The following is a 14,870-nucleotide window of genomic DNA, read 5'->3' as shown; positions in this document are numbered from 1 at the left end:
TCCAAGCATAATAAACAACAGCATCTTTCCCCCCCCCCAGCTTTGTTGAGAGACAACTGGCATATAATATTGTATAAGTTTAAGGTATACAACCTGTTGATTTGATACACTTATATATCATAAAGTGATTACCTCCATAACCTTAGCTAACCTCTCCATCCTGTCACATAATTACCATTTCTTTACTGTGGTAAGAACATACAAGATCTACTCTCTTAGAAGCTTTCAAGTATAAGATACAGAATCATTAACTGTAATCACTATGCTATACATTAGATCCCCAGAACTTATTCATTTTACAACTGGAAGTTTGGACCCTTTGAACAATATCCATTTAATAATGATCCAAAAGATGGGCTCTGCTCTCTTGTTGCGTGGGTGCAGGGCTGTGGCTAGACCTTGCAGAAGAAAACTGCTCTGTTACCACAGCAATCCCCAGGGGACTCTGCTTAGCCATAGCCAGCTGTGCCCATCCATCTATCAGGCAGCTCAAGTTCAGAGATGTCAGAGTCAGTTGCTACAACCTGTTTACAAAGCCACATACCTACTGTCTCTCTCTAAATCCCTTCCCTTCCCCTTCTCCCCCAGGATACCTCCACTGGACCTCTAGACCCCATTTCACCGCTTGTTCTTCCCTTCTGCCTTCAAACAAACACATATACCCCCTCCTGGCTCTATCTACCTTTCAATGGTTTCTCCCCGTATACTTTTTTGTTTGTTTGTTTGTTTTTGTTTTTTATTTTTTTTTATTTTTTTGGGGGGTACACCAGGTTCAATCAACTGTTTTTATACACATATCCCCATATTCCCTCCCTTCCTTGACGCCCCCACCTCGAGTCCCCCCCACCCTCCCTGCCCCAGTCCTCTAAGGCATCTTCCATCCTCGAGTTGGACTCCCTTTGTTATACAACAACTTCCCACTGACTATTTTACAGTTGGTAGTATATATATGTCTGTGCTACTCTCTCGCTTCTTCTCAGTTTCCCCTTCACCCCCCGCCCCCTCCCATACCTCGAGTTCTCCAGTCCATTCTCTGTATCTGCTTCCTTGTTCTTGTCACTGAGTTCATCAGTACCATTTTTAGATTCCGTATATGTGAGTTAGCATACAATATTTGTCCTTCTCTTTCTGACTTACTTCACTATGTATGACAGATTGTAGTTCTATCCACCTCATTACATATAGCTCCATCTCATCCCTTTTTATAGCTGAGTAATATTCCATTGTATATATATGCCACATCTTCTTTGTCCATTCATTTGTTGATTGGCATTTAGGTTGTTTCCATGTCCTGGCTATTGTAAATAGTGCTGCAATGAACATTATGGTACATGTTTCTTTTGGGATTATGGTTTTCTTTGGGTATATGCCCAGGAGTGGGATTACTGGGTCATATGGTAGTTCTATTTGTAGTTTTTTAAGGAACCTCCAAATTGTTTTCCATAGTGGCTGTACCAACTTACAGTCCCACCAACAGTGCAGGAGAGTTCCCTTTTCTCCACACCCTCTCCAACATGTGTTGTTTCCGGATTATGTGATGATGGCCATTCTGATCGGTGTGAGGTGATACCTCATTGTGGCTTTGACTTGCCTTTCTCTGATGATTAGTGATGTTGAGCATCTTTTCATGTGTTTGTTGGCCATCTGTATGTCTTCTTTGGAGAAATCTCTATTTAGATCTTCCACCCATTTGTGGATTGGGTTATTTGCTTTTTTGGGATTAAGCTGCATGAGCTGCTTGTATATTTTAGAGATTAATCCTTTGTCTGTTGTTTCATAGGCAACTATTTTTTCCCATTCTGAGGGTTGCCTTCTAGTCTTGTTTATGGTTTCTTTCGCTGTGCAAAAGCTTTTAAGTTTCATGAAGTCCCATTTGTTTATTCTTGATTTTATTTCCATGATTCTAGGAGGTGGGTCAAAAAGGATCTTGCTTTGATGTATGTCATAGAGTGTTCTGCCTATGTTTTCCTCTAGGAGTTTTATAGTGTCTAGCCTTACATGTAGGTCTTTAATCCATTTGGAGTTTATTTTTGTGTCTGGTGTTAGGAAGTGTTCTAATTTCATTCTTTTCCATGTAGCTGTCCTATTTTCCCAGCACCACTTATTGAAGAGACTGTCTTTTTTCCATTGTATACTCGTGCCTCCTTTGTCAAAAATAAGGTGCCCATATGTGTTTGGGCTTACTTCTGAGTTCTCTATTCTATTCCATTGATCTTCCTGTCTATTTTTGTGCCAGTACCATACTGCCTTGATCACTATGGCCTTGTAGTATAGTTTGAAGTCAGGAAGCCTGATTCCACCAACTCCATTTTTCCTTCTCAAGATTGCTTTGGCTATTCGGGGTCTTTTGCGTTTCCATACAAATCGTAAGATTTCTTGCTCTAGTTCTGTGAAGAATGCCATTGGTAATTTGATCGGGATTGCATTGAATCTGTAAATTGCTTTGGGTAGTACAGTCATTTTCACGATGTTGATTCTTCCAATCCAGGAACATGGTATGTCCCTCCATCTCTTTGTGTCGTCTTTGATTTCTTTCATCAATGTCTTAAAGTTTTCTGCATACAGATCTTTTGCCTCCTTAGGCAGGTTTACTCCTAGGTATTTTATTCTTTTTGTTGCAATGGTGAATGGGAGAGTTTCCTTAATTTCTCTTTCTGCTCTTCCATTGTTAGTGTATTGGAATGCAAGAGATTTCTGTGCATTCATTTTGTATCCTGCTACTTTACTAAACTCATCAATTAGTGCTGGCAGTTTTCTGGTAGAGTCTTTAGGGTTTTCTATATATAATATCATGTCATCTGCAAAGAGTGAGAATTTTACTTCTTCTTTTCCAATTTGGATTCCTTTTATTTCTTTTTCTTCTCTGATTGCTGTGGCTAAAACTTCCAAAACTATGTTGAATAATAATGGTGAGAGTGGACACCCTTGTCTTGTTCCTGTCCTTAGAGGGAATGCTTTCAGTTTTTCCCCATTGAGAACGATGTTGGCTTTTGGTTTCTCATATATGGCTTTTATTATGTTGAGGTAATTTCCTTCTATGCCCATTTTCTGGAGAGCTTTTATCATAAATGGATGTTGAATTTTGTCAAAAGCTTTTTCTGTGTCTATTGAGATGATCATATGGTTTTTATCCTTCAATTTGTTGATATGATGTATCACATTGATTGATTTGCATATATTGAAGAATCCTTGCAATCCCAGGGATAAACCCCACTTGATCATGGTGTATGATCTTTTTAACGTGCTGTTGGATTCTGTTAGCTAGTATTTTATTGAGGATTTTTGCATCCATATTCATCAGTGATATTGGTCTGCAATTTTCTTTTTTTGTGACATCTTTGCCTGGTTTTGGTATCAGGGTGATGGTAGCCTTGTAGAATGAGCTTGGGAGTGTTCCGCCTTCTGCAATATTTTGGAGGAGTTTGAGAAGGATAGGTGTTAGCTCTTCTCGAAATGTTTGATAGAATTCGCCCGTGAACCCATCTGGTCCTGGGCTTTTGTGTGTTGGGAGATTTTTAATCACTGCCTCAATTTCCCTACTTGTGATTGGTCTGTTCATGGTTTCTATTTCTTCCTGGTTCAGTCTTAGAAGATTGTATTTTTCTAAGAATGTATCCATTTCTTCCAGGTTATCCAATTGATTGGCATATAGTTGCTTGTAGTAGTCTCTCATGATGTTTTGTATTTCTGAGGTGTCCGTTGTGACTTCTCCTTTTTCATTTCTAATTCTGTTGATTTGCATCTTCTCCCTTTCTTTTTTGATGAGTCTGGCTAATGGTTTATCAATTTTGTTAATCTTCTCAAAGAACCAGCTTTTAGTTTTATTTATTTTTGCTATGGTTTCCTTCCTTTCTTTTTCATTTATCTCTGCTCTGATCTTTATGATTTCTTTCCTTCTGCTCACTTTGGGGTTTCTTTGTTCTTCTTTCTCTAGTTGTTTTAGGTGTAAGGTTAGGTTGTTTATTTGATCATTTTCTTGTTTCTTAAGGTAGGAGTGTATTGCTATAAACTTCCCTCTTAGAACTGCTTTTGCTGCATCCCATAGGTTTTGGGTTGTTGTGTTTTCATTGTCATTTGTTTCTAGATATTTTTTGATTTCCTCTTTGATTTCTTTAGTGATTCCTTGGTTGTTTAAGAGTGAATTGTTTAGCCTCCATGTGTTTGTATTTTTTGCAGTTTTTTTCCTGTAATTGATATCTAGTCTCATGGTGTTGTGGTCTGAGAAGATGCTTGATATGATTTCAATTTTCTTGAATTTGCCGAGGTTTGATTTGTGACCCAAGATGTGATCTATCCTGGAAAATGTTCCATGTGCACTTGAGAAGAACGTGTAGTCTGTCGTTTTTGGATGGAATGTCCTATAAATATCAATTAAGTCAAGATGGTCTAATGTGTCTTTTAAAGCTTGTGTGTCTTTATTTATTTTCTGTTTGGATGATCTGTCCATTGATGTAAGTGGGGTGTTCAAGTCTCCCACTATTATTGTGTTACTGTCGATGTCCCCTTTTATAGCTGTTAGCATTTGCCTTATATATTGAGGTTCTCCTATATTAGGGGCATAGATATTTACCATTGTGATATGTTCTTCTTGAATGGATCCCTTGATCATTATGTAGTGCCCTTCCTTGTCTCTTTTAATCGTCTTTACTTTCAAGTCTAATTTGTCTGATATGAGTATTGCTACTCCAGCTTTCTTTTGACTTCCATTTGCATGGAATATCTTTTTCCATCCCTTTACTTTCAGTCTATATGTATCCCTTGGTCTGAAGTGGGTTTCTTGTAGGCAGCATATAGAAGGGTCTTGTTTTTGTATCCATTCAGCCAGTCTGTGTCTTTTGGTTGGAGCATTTAATCCATTTACATTTAAGGTGATTATTGACATGTGTGTTCCAATTCTGTTTTTAAAGTATACCCAGAATGTCACTGTTTATCATCATCTCCACTGCTGTCTTATCCAAACCATCATTGTCTTTTATCTACATTACCTTGGTAGCCTCCTAACCAGCTTCTTGGCTTTTTGCTTTTGTCCCCCTGCACTCTATTCACAATAAACAGTCAATGAAATTCTTATTAAAAGTCAGATGTTGTCGGGCAGTCAAGTGATTAAGGCAGTCCAGTGGTGAAGACCCTGCACTTTCACTGCAGGGAGCACGGGTTTGATCCCTGGTCAGGGAACTAAGATGCTGCATGCTGCGCAGCACTGCCAAGAAAAAGAAAAAGTAAAAGGAATTTCATGGTGAATAAATACAACTCCAGTAGTGCTCAACAGATGCCATGCTTATTTGCTCTTCCTCAGCTTTAGGGAACTGTTGAGTATTGCTCAAAGGGAGCCACTTCCTCTCTCTTTTCACCTTATATTCTCTCCATCCGATAGCTAGAATTGAAAAATTACCTTCTACGTTGGAAAAATACAATAAACAACGTTAGTAATTTTTTTTGAAAGTCATATGTTGTTATTTGTCTGTTCAGATCTCCGCAGTGACTCTCCATGTAACTCACAGTAAGAGACAAGAATTTATAATGGCGTAGAAGGTCCTACGTGACCTTGTTACTTTTTGGACCTTTTCTGCACGAGATCGTTCCTTTGGTCATTCTCTTCTAGCCTCACTTGCCTGCTTGCAGTTCCCTGAACGTGCTAGCCGTGCTCCCTCCTCAGGACCTTTGCATTTTCTATTCTGTCTGTTAGGAATGCTTCATCCCATGAAGATTCTTCATAGCTTGCTCCTCATCGCCGTAAAATCTTTTACAAATACTGACTTCTCAGTGAGTCTTTCCCTTACTACTCTATTTGAAATGGCACTTTCTTCCCTACTCTCAGTACTACTTATGTCTCTTCCCTGCTGTACTTCATCACAGTTTACTCACAGTTGTGTGACATTCCCACAATTGTGGGGCCCGAGACCATAAGATCCACTAAGGCAGAGATTTATCTTTCTTATTTTCTGCTGTATCCCCAGTGTCAAAACTAGTATCTGGAACATAGTAGACACTCACTCAGTAATAATTTTCTGAATGAATTCATGAAAATTATTCTTTTTTTCCCAAAATGCTAACCAGTTCATCTCAAACAAGATATTTCCACAACTATCATTCAAGTCATAGGGATAATCATGATATTTTGTTTCCTTATGGAAAATATAAAGACATTTTTGAAATCTGTGTATGAAATTTAATTTTATATCTTAGTGTGAACCACTAAGTAATACTTTAAATGTAACCCGAGCCCTGCTTAGATTAGGCCTCTTTAATCTAGAATATTTTGTACACCTTGGCTTGGTTATAGTGAGATATTTCTGATGACTTAGCATGAATCAAAAGCAAGTAGCTGATAAATTATAGGTGTTGCTTTACATGGGGAAATACTGTGCAATTTGAGAATAAAACATTCTTAGATCTTTTAAAATATTTTTAATGATAAAATAATTGTAAAATAAATGGTTTCTATGCAGCAAATACGAAGAATGGGTATATTTCCGCTAAAATAACCTAAACTGAATACTTCGGGCTGCTTATAAAAACAAAGTCTCAACAAACAATTGGAAAATAGACTTGTAAGACTATTTACAATAGCATCAAAAAAATCAGATATCTAGAAGTAAATCTAAAGGAAGATGCACAAGATTTCTATCGTGATTACAAAACATTGCTAAGAGAAAGAAAACCTAAATAAATGGTGATATACATCATGTTCATGGATTAGAAGATTCAATATTGTTAAGATGTAAGTTCTCTTCAAATTGATATATAGATTCAATTCGATCCCAAACACCCAGCAGTTGCATGTATATGTGTGTGTAAATTGATAAATAGATTCAAAAATCTACATAAAAATGGACCTAGAATAGCCCAAAAATTAGAGAGGAAAAAAAAAAAAAAAGAGTTGGAAGGTTTACATTACCAGATTTCAAGACTTACTGTAATTAAATCAGTATGGTATTGGCATAAGGATACTCAAATATATCAGTAGAACACAATAGAGAAATTAGAAGTGGGCCCCTGCGTATATGGTCACCTGATGTATGATGAAGGCACACCTGTAGTTCAGTGTGTGGAGGGAGCTTTTGGTTTTCCAGTAGGTAGTAATGGAGTACTTGGATATCCCCTATGGAAAGAGAAATGTACCTTGACTCCTACCTCATATCATATACAAGATTAATTTGAGGTGGATCATGTACCAAAATGTGGAAGATAAAACTAAAGGTTTTTTTATAAGTTTTACTAAAGATAAAGTTTCTTGATGAAAATGTAGGAGAGAGTCTTCATTACCTTATAGCCGGCAAAGATTTCCAAAAGCACTAACTATAAAAGAAAAAATATATAACTGAACTTCATTAAAATTCAGAATTTCTGTTTATCAGAAGATACCGTTAAGAGGATAAAAAGGCAAACGACAGACTTGGAGAAGATATTTGCAGTAAATATTTCCAGCAAAGGTCTCATGTCTAGTATATATATAAAGAACTCCTTTAAATCAATTAGAAAAAGACAGCCCAATTTTTTTTAATGGGGAAAACAGCAGCACTTTAGAAATAAGGGTACCCAAATGGCCAATAATCACATGAAAAAATATTCAACATTATTACTAATCAAGGAAATGCATTCAAATCACAGTGAGATGCCACTGAAGCATCTCACTAAAATAGCTAAATTTAGAAAACTGATAATTCCAAGTCAGTGAATTCTCACAGTTGCTGGTAGGAGTGTACGTCTATATGTCCACTGGGAAACTATTTGGTTGTATCTCTTAAAACTAAATGTGTGCCTACCTTAAGAACCGTTACTAAGTGTATACCCAAGGAAAATGAGTACATATGTCTACCAAAAGACATTTACAGGAATGTTCATAGTAGCTTTATTTGTAATAGCCCCAAACTGCAAACAATCCAAAAACTGCCTATCAGTAGGAGAATGGATGAACAAACTCTGGCATATAAACATTACACACTAATTTTTTTAAAAAAAGGAATGAACAAGGGCTTCCTAGGTGGCGCAGTAGTTAAGAATCCGCCTGCCAATGCAGGGGACACGGGTTTGAGCCCTGCTCCAGGAAGATCCCACATGCCATGGAGCAACTAAGCCTGTGCCCCACAACTATTGAGCCTGTGCTTTAGAGCCCGTGAGCCACAATTATTGAGCCCATGTGCTGCAACTACTGAAGTCCACGTGCCTAGAGCCCACAGCAATGAGGAGCCACGGCAATGAGGAGCCCGAGCACCATAACGAAGAGTAGCCCCCACTCACCGCAACTAAAGAAAGCCCGTGCACAGCAAAAAAAGACCCAACACAGCCAATAAAATAAATAAATAAATATATTTATTAAAAAAAAAAAGGAATGAACAAGTACACAAAAAACATCCATTCTTGAATATTAGATGTTGTATTGTGTGAAAGAAGCTACAAAAGGGTACATATTATACAAATAAGAGAACATGCTGTTTGATTTATATGAAGTTCAAGAACAGGCAGAGCTAATCTGTGGTTGTCATCACAACATCACATCAGTGGTTACCTCTGGAGCTGCAGTTGGGTTGCCCAAGGGAACCACTTGAGGTGCTTAGAAATGTTCTAGATGTTTTGTATCTTTAGATGAGTGGTGGTTACAGGGGTATATACATATATAAAAATTTGTTGAGCTGTATACTTAAGACGTGTACATTTCACACTTTATGTATTTTTTATCTTAGTAAGAAGGTAAAGAATAAATTTATGTCAGACAGTTTAGCTGATGTAAATAAAATGGACAGTTGGGGAAACTTTTATGGGGTAACCTAAAAAATAGCCAAAAGGCATATACTGTAAAATTTTTGTAACTCTTGGAAAATATTAATTCATTAACATTTTTGCTCATTGTTTTGTTTATTTTTTTTTCTTTTCAGCCCCTGACCTTTTTGAGCCTGGGAAATGCTTACCTTGCTCTGAAGAATATCAGTGGGGCACTTGAGGCCTTTAGACAGGCTTTGAAATTAACTACCAAATGCCCAGAGTGTGAAAACAGCCTGAAGTTGATTCGCTGTATGCAGTTTTATCCTTTTCTGTACAACATCACCTCTTCTGTTTGCAGTGGTAAGCAGCTGTTAAAAGCTGGTAAAGTAATGAGTTCAATCAGGATTCCTGTTTTGATCAACACAACACAGAAAATGAATTTCTTAATTTTTTCGAGGGCTTTTACATAACTAGCATAATTCTAGATACATAGGAAAGAAATTAATTCATAACTTACTATATAGATGCCTTGGGGCCCTTAGGCTTAATTCTCTTCCAGAACCCTAGTTTAGAAAGGCTGATTATATTCAACTGGGATTGATAAGCTGTGAGGTTTTTTTGTCTCCTCCAAATCTCTGATGTTTTGCAACTGATATTTATGGTAAAAGATATTCTTTTCCGCCATGAATTCAAACTGTGTAATGAGATTTGAAGCAGTGTTTCTATCCTCATTCGCTGAAATACAGCCCCTTGTCTTTAAGTGAAGGTGACACGGATCCTTGCTGCACCTTTAAAATAGTTGCCTGGCATGAAGTGGTATCTGCTTTGCATTCTCCCACTTCCTCCCACAGCCACCACGCATACACACATACATGCAGAAGTGTATCCACCTGGGTCAGAGGTATTTGAGTTAGTATCTAAACTATTGTAAATTTATCAATTAGAACTCCCTTTCTAAGAGTTCCATATTTTTTTTCTTCATTTTTTTTATTGAAGTGTAGTTGATTGACAACGTTGTATTGATTTCTGTTGTGCAGCAAAGTGATTCAGTTATGCATATATACACATTCTTTTTTTATATTCTTTTCCATGTATGGCTTATCGTGGGATATTGAATATAGTAGTTCTATAATATTTGATTATTTACCTGTTTAACCTTCACTGGGGAAAAATGAGTTTAACTTGAATTATGAGTGGTACAGTTTATATATGTGTGGATCCTAAGTACCTTGCTTTTGTAGAGCACACAATAGCTACTCTGTTAACATTCAAATTAGTTTATAATATTCAGCCAGAGGACTAGTCCTGCTCCTTCACTTAAGATATTTTAAAAAAAACAACCAACAAGAACCTGACACACACTTCATTAAGTGACTTGTCTAAAAGACATCAATAATTGCTAGATTTGGCACCCAAACTGATTTTCCTGATTTACTATACCAGCTTGCCTTAAGATTTTAATGGAAGACAGTACGTCATTTTACATATCAGAGCCCAGTTTTTTAGTGAAGAAACAAAAAATCTCTCAGCAACATAACTCCATAGCTCAGTTGTAGATCATTGTTGAGCACCATCTGAACTAGAATTCATACGTGAATGCTGAAGGCCTAAGACAGTGTTTTAGCAAGACAGTATAGTGGAGTGGCTAGTGCTAGGTCACACAGATTCATGTTTGAGCCCTGGCTCTGCCATTACTGTCTTTCTGTTCCCAGTAGTTTGTATCCTAATCTATAAAATGAAAGACAGTAAAATCGCATATGCTTTTTTTTTTAAAGCTCTTTATTGGAATATAATTGCTTTACACTCTTGTACCAGTTTTTGAGATACACCAAAGTGAATCAGCTGTATGTATACATGTATCCCCATATCTGCTCCCTCCTGCGCCCCCTTCCCACCCTCCCTGTCCTGGCCCCCTAAAGCATCACCCATCATCGAGCTGATCTCCCTTTGTTATACAGCAACTTACCACTAGCTATCTGTTTTACAGTTGGTAATGTATGTATGTCTATGCTACTCTCTCACTTCATCCCAGCTTCCCTTTCGCCCCCAACCCCACCCCAGCCCCATGTCCTAAGTCCATTCTCTACATCTGCATCTCCACTCTTGCCCTGTCACTGGGTTCATCAATACCATTTCTTCAGATTCCATACATATGAGTTAGCAGACGGTATTTGTTTTTCTCTTTCTGGCTTACTTAGCTCTGTATGATAGTCTCTAGGTCTATCCACCTCATCACATATAGTTCAATTTCATTCCTTTTTATAGCTGAGTAATATTCCATTGTATATATGTGCCACATCTTCTTTATCCATTCATCTGTTGATGGGCATTTAGGTTGCTTCCATGTCCTGGCTATTGTAAATAATGCTGCAATGAACATTACGGTACATGTTTCTTTCTGGATTATGGTTTTCTCTGGGTATATGCCCAGTAGTAGGATTACTGGGTCATATGGTAGTTCTATTTGTAGTTTTTTAAGGAACCTCCAAATTGTTTTCCACAGTGGCTGGACCAACTTACATTCCCACCAACAGTGCAGGAGAGTTCCCTTTTCTCCACACCCTCTCCAGCATTTACTGTTTCTAGATTTTGTGATGATGGCCATTCTGACCGATGTCAGGTGATACCTCATTGTGGCTTTGACTTGCATTTCTCTGATGATGAGTGCTGTTGAGCATCTTTTCATGTGTTTGTTGGCCATCTATATGTCTTCTTTGGAGAAATGTCTATTTAGGTCTTCTGCCCATTTGTGGGCTGGGTTATTTGCTTTTTTGGTATGAAGCTGCATGAGCTGCTTGTATATTTTGGAGATTAATCCTTTGTCTGTTGCTTTATTGGCAAGTATTTTCTCCCATTCTGAGGGCTGCCGTCTTGTCTTGTTTATGGTTCCTTTCACTGTGCAAAAGCTTTTCAGTTTCGTTAGGTCCCATTTGTTTATTCTTGATTTTATTTCCATGATTCTAGGAGGTGGGTCAAAAAGGATCTTGCTTTGATATATGTCATAGAGTGTTCTGCCTATGTTTTCCTCGAGGAGTTTTATAGTGTCTGGCCTTACATTTAGGTCTTTAATCCATTTGGAGTTTATTTTTGTGTCTGGTGTTAGGAAGTGTTCTAATTTCATTCTTTTCCATGTAGCTGTCCAATTTTCCCAGCAGCACTTATTGAAGAGGCTGTCTTTTTTCCATGGTATAGTCTTGCCTGCTTTTTCAAAGATAAGGTGTCCATATGTGTTTGGGTTTACCTCTGGGTTCTCTATTCTGTTCCATCGATCTACATTTCTGTTTTTGTGCCAGTACCATACTGTCTTGATCACTGTGGCCTTGTAGTGTAGTTTGAAGTCAGGAAGCCTAATTCCACCAACTCCGTCTTTCCTTCTCAAGATTGCTTTGGCTATTTGGGGTCTTTTGCGTTTGTAAGATTTCCTGTTTTAGTTCTGTGAAAAATGCCATTGGTAATTTGATAGGGATTGTTTTAAATCTGTAAATTGCTTTGGGTAAGATAGTCATTTTCACAATATTGATTCTTCCAATCCAAGAACATGGTATGTCTCTCCATCTGTTTGTATTGTCTTAGATTTCTTTCATCAGTGTCTTATAGTTTTCTGCATACAGGTCTTTTGCCTCTTTAGGCAGGTTTATTTCTAGGTATTTTATTGTTGCAATGGTAAATGGGAGAGTTTCCTTAATTTCTCTTTCTGCTCTTTTGTTGTTAGTGTATAGGAATGCAAAAGATTTCTGTGCATTAATTTTGTATCCTGCTACTTTACTAAATTCATCAATTAGTGCTAGCAGTTTTCTGGTAGAATCTTTAGGGTTTTCTATGTATAATATCATGTCATCTGCGAAGAGTGACAATTTTACTTCTTTTCCAATTTGGCTTCCTTTTATTTCATTTTCTTCTCAGATTGCTGTGGCTAAAACTTCCAAAACTATATTGAATAATAATGGTGAGAGTGGACACCCTTGTCTTGTTCCTGTTCTTAGAGGGAATGCTTTCAGTTTTTCACCATTTAGAATGATGCTGGCTGTTGGTTTGTCATATATGGCTTTTATTATGTTGAGGTAATTTCCTCCTATGCCCATTTTTTGGAGAGTTTTTTTCATAAATGGATGTTGAATTTTGTCAAAAGCTTTTTCTGCGTCTATTGAGATGATCATATGGTTTTTATCCTTCAATTTGTTGATATGATGTATCACATTGATTGATTTGCATATATTGAAGAATCCTTGCATCCCAGGGATAAACCCCACTTGATCATGGTGTATAATCTTTTTAATGTGCTGTTGGATTCTGTTAGCTAGTATTTTGTTGAGGATTTTTGCATGTATATTCATCAGTTGTATTGGCCTGTAATTTTCTTTTTTTGTGACATCTTTGCCTGGTTTTGGTATCAGGGTGATGGTGGCCTCGTGGAATGAGTTTGGGAGTGTTCCTCCTTCTGCTATATTTTGGAGGAGTTTGAGAAGGATAGGTGTTAGCTTTTCTCTAAATGTTTGATAGAATTCGCCTGTGAATCCATCTGGCCCTGGGCTTTTGTTTGTTGAGAGATTTTTAATCACAGCCTCAATTTCCGTACTTGTGATTGGTCTGTTGATATTTTCTATTTCTTCCTGGTTCAGTCTTGGAGGATTATGCTTTTCTAAGAATTTAATTTCTTCCAAGTTATCCAGTTTATTGGCATATAGTTGCTTGTAGTAGTCTCCCATGACCTTTTGTATTTCTGTGGTGTCAGTTACTTCTCCTTTTTTCATTTCTAATTCTTTTGATTTGCATCTTCTCCCTTTTTTTCCTGATAAGTTTGGCTAATGGTTTATCAATTTTATTTTCTCAAAGAACCAGCTTTTAGTTTCATTGATCTTTGCTATTGTTTCCTTCATTTCTTTTTCATTTATTTCTGATCTGATCTTTATGATTTCTTTCCTTCTGCTCACTTTGGGGTTTTTTTGTGCTTCTTTGTCTAATTGTTTTAGGTATAAGGTTAGGTTGTTTATTCGATATTTTTCTTGTTTCTTGAGGTAGGACTGTGTTGCTATAAACTTCCCTCTTAGAACTACTTTTGCTGTGTCCTGTAGGTTTTGGGTTGTTGTGTTTTCATTGTCATTTGTTTCTAGGTATTTTTTTATTTCCTCTTTGATTTCTTTAGTGATTTCTTGGTTGTTTAATAGCGTATTGTTTAGTGTTCACGTTTGTATTTTTTACAGTTTTTTTCTGGTAATTGATACCTAGTCTCATGGTGTTATGGTCAGAGAAAATGCTTGATACGATTTCAGTTTTTTTGAATTTACCGAGGCTTGATTTGTGACCGAAGATGTGATCTATCCTGGAGAATGTTCCGTGTGCACTTGAGAAGAGAGTGTATTCTGTCGTTTTTGGATGGAATGTCCTATAAATATCAGTTAAGTTGAGATGGTCTAATGTGTCATTTAAAGCCTGTGTGTCCTTATTTATTTTCTGTGTGGATGATCTGTCCATTGATGTAAGTGGGGTGTTAAAGTCTCCTATTATTGTGTTCCTGTTGATTTCCCCTTTTATGGCTGTTAGCATTTGCCTTATGTATTGAGGTGCTCCTCTGTTGGGTGCATAGATATTTACAACTGTTATATCTTCTTCTTGGATTGATCCCTTGATCATTATGTAGTGTCCTTCCTTGCCTCTTGTAATAGTCTTTACTTTCAAGTCTAATTTGTCTGATATGAGTATTGCTACTCCAGCTTTCTGTTGACTTCCATTTGCATGGAATATGTTTTTCCATCCCCTTACTTTCAGTCTATATGTGTCCCTTGGTCTGAAGTGGGTTTCTTGTACGCAGCATATGTAAGAGTCTTGTTTTTGTATCCATTCAACCAATCTGTGTCTTTTGGTTGGAGCATTTAATTCATTTACATTTAAGGTGATTATTGACATGTATGCTCCTATTACCATTTTCTTAATTGTTTTGGGTTTGTTTTTGTAGGTCTTTTCCTTCTCTTGTGTTTCCTGCTTAGAGAAGTTCCTTTAGCAATTGTTGTAAGGCTGGTTTGGTGGTGCTGAATTCTCTTAACTTTTGCTTATCTGTAAAGCTTTTGATTTCTCCATCGAATCTGAATGAGATTCTTGGTGGGTAGAGTATTCTTGGCTGTAGGTTTTTCTCTCTCAGGACTTTCAATATATCCTGCCACTCCCTTCTG

The 14,870-nt window shown here is 37.2% G+C and overlaps 1 protein-coding gene across 7 annotated transcripts in view; it reads left to right on the top strand.

Annotated features, from left to right (window-relative positions):
* Window positions 1-14,870, top strand: part of TTC17 (tetratricopeptide repeat domain 17) — a 134,696-nt gene that overhangs the window by 49,083 nt on the left and 70,743 nt on the right. For all 7 annotated transcript variants that reach the window (XR_009047438.1, XM_057695006.1, XM_057695005.1 and 4 more), the window contains exon 16: window positions 8,877-9,063. Coding sequence is in view for 6 of the 7 variants with exons in the window: in XM_057695006.1 (XP_057550989.1) it covers window positions 8,877-9,063 (187 nt within the window). In the remaining variant the exon portion in view is untranslated. The remainder of the gene's footprint in view (window positions 1-8,876; window positions 9,064-14,870) is intronic.

The sequence above is a fragment of the Hippopotamus amphibius genome, chromosome 9 (assembly GCF_030028045.1).
Source record: "Hippopotamus amphibius kiboko isolate mHipAmp2 chromosome 9, mHipAmp2.hap2, whole genome shotgun sequence".
NCBI classification, from domain to species: Eukaryota; Metazoa; Chordata; class Mammalia; order Artiodactyla; family Hippopotamidae; genus Hippopotamus; species Hippopotamus amphibius.
This window is presented reverse-complemented; position numbering and strand designations above follow the sequence as displayed.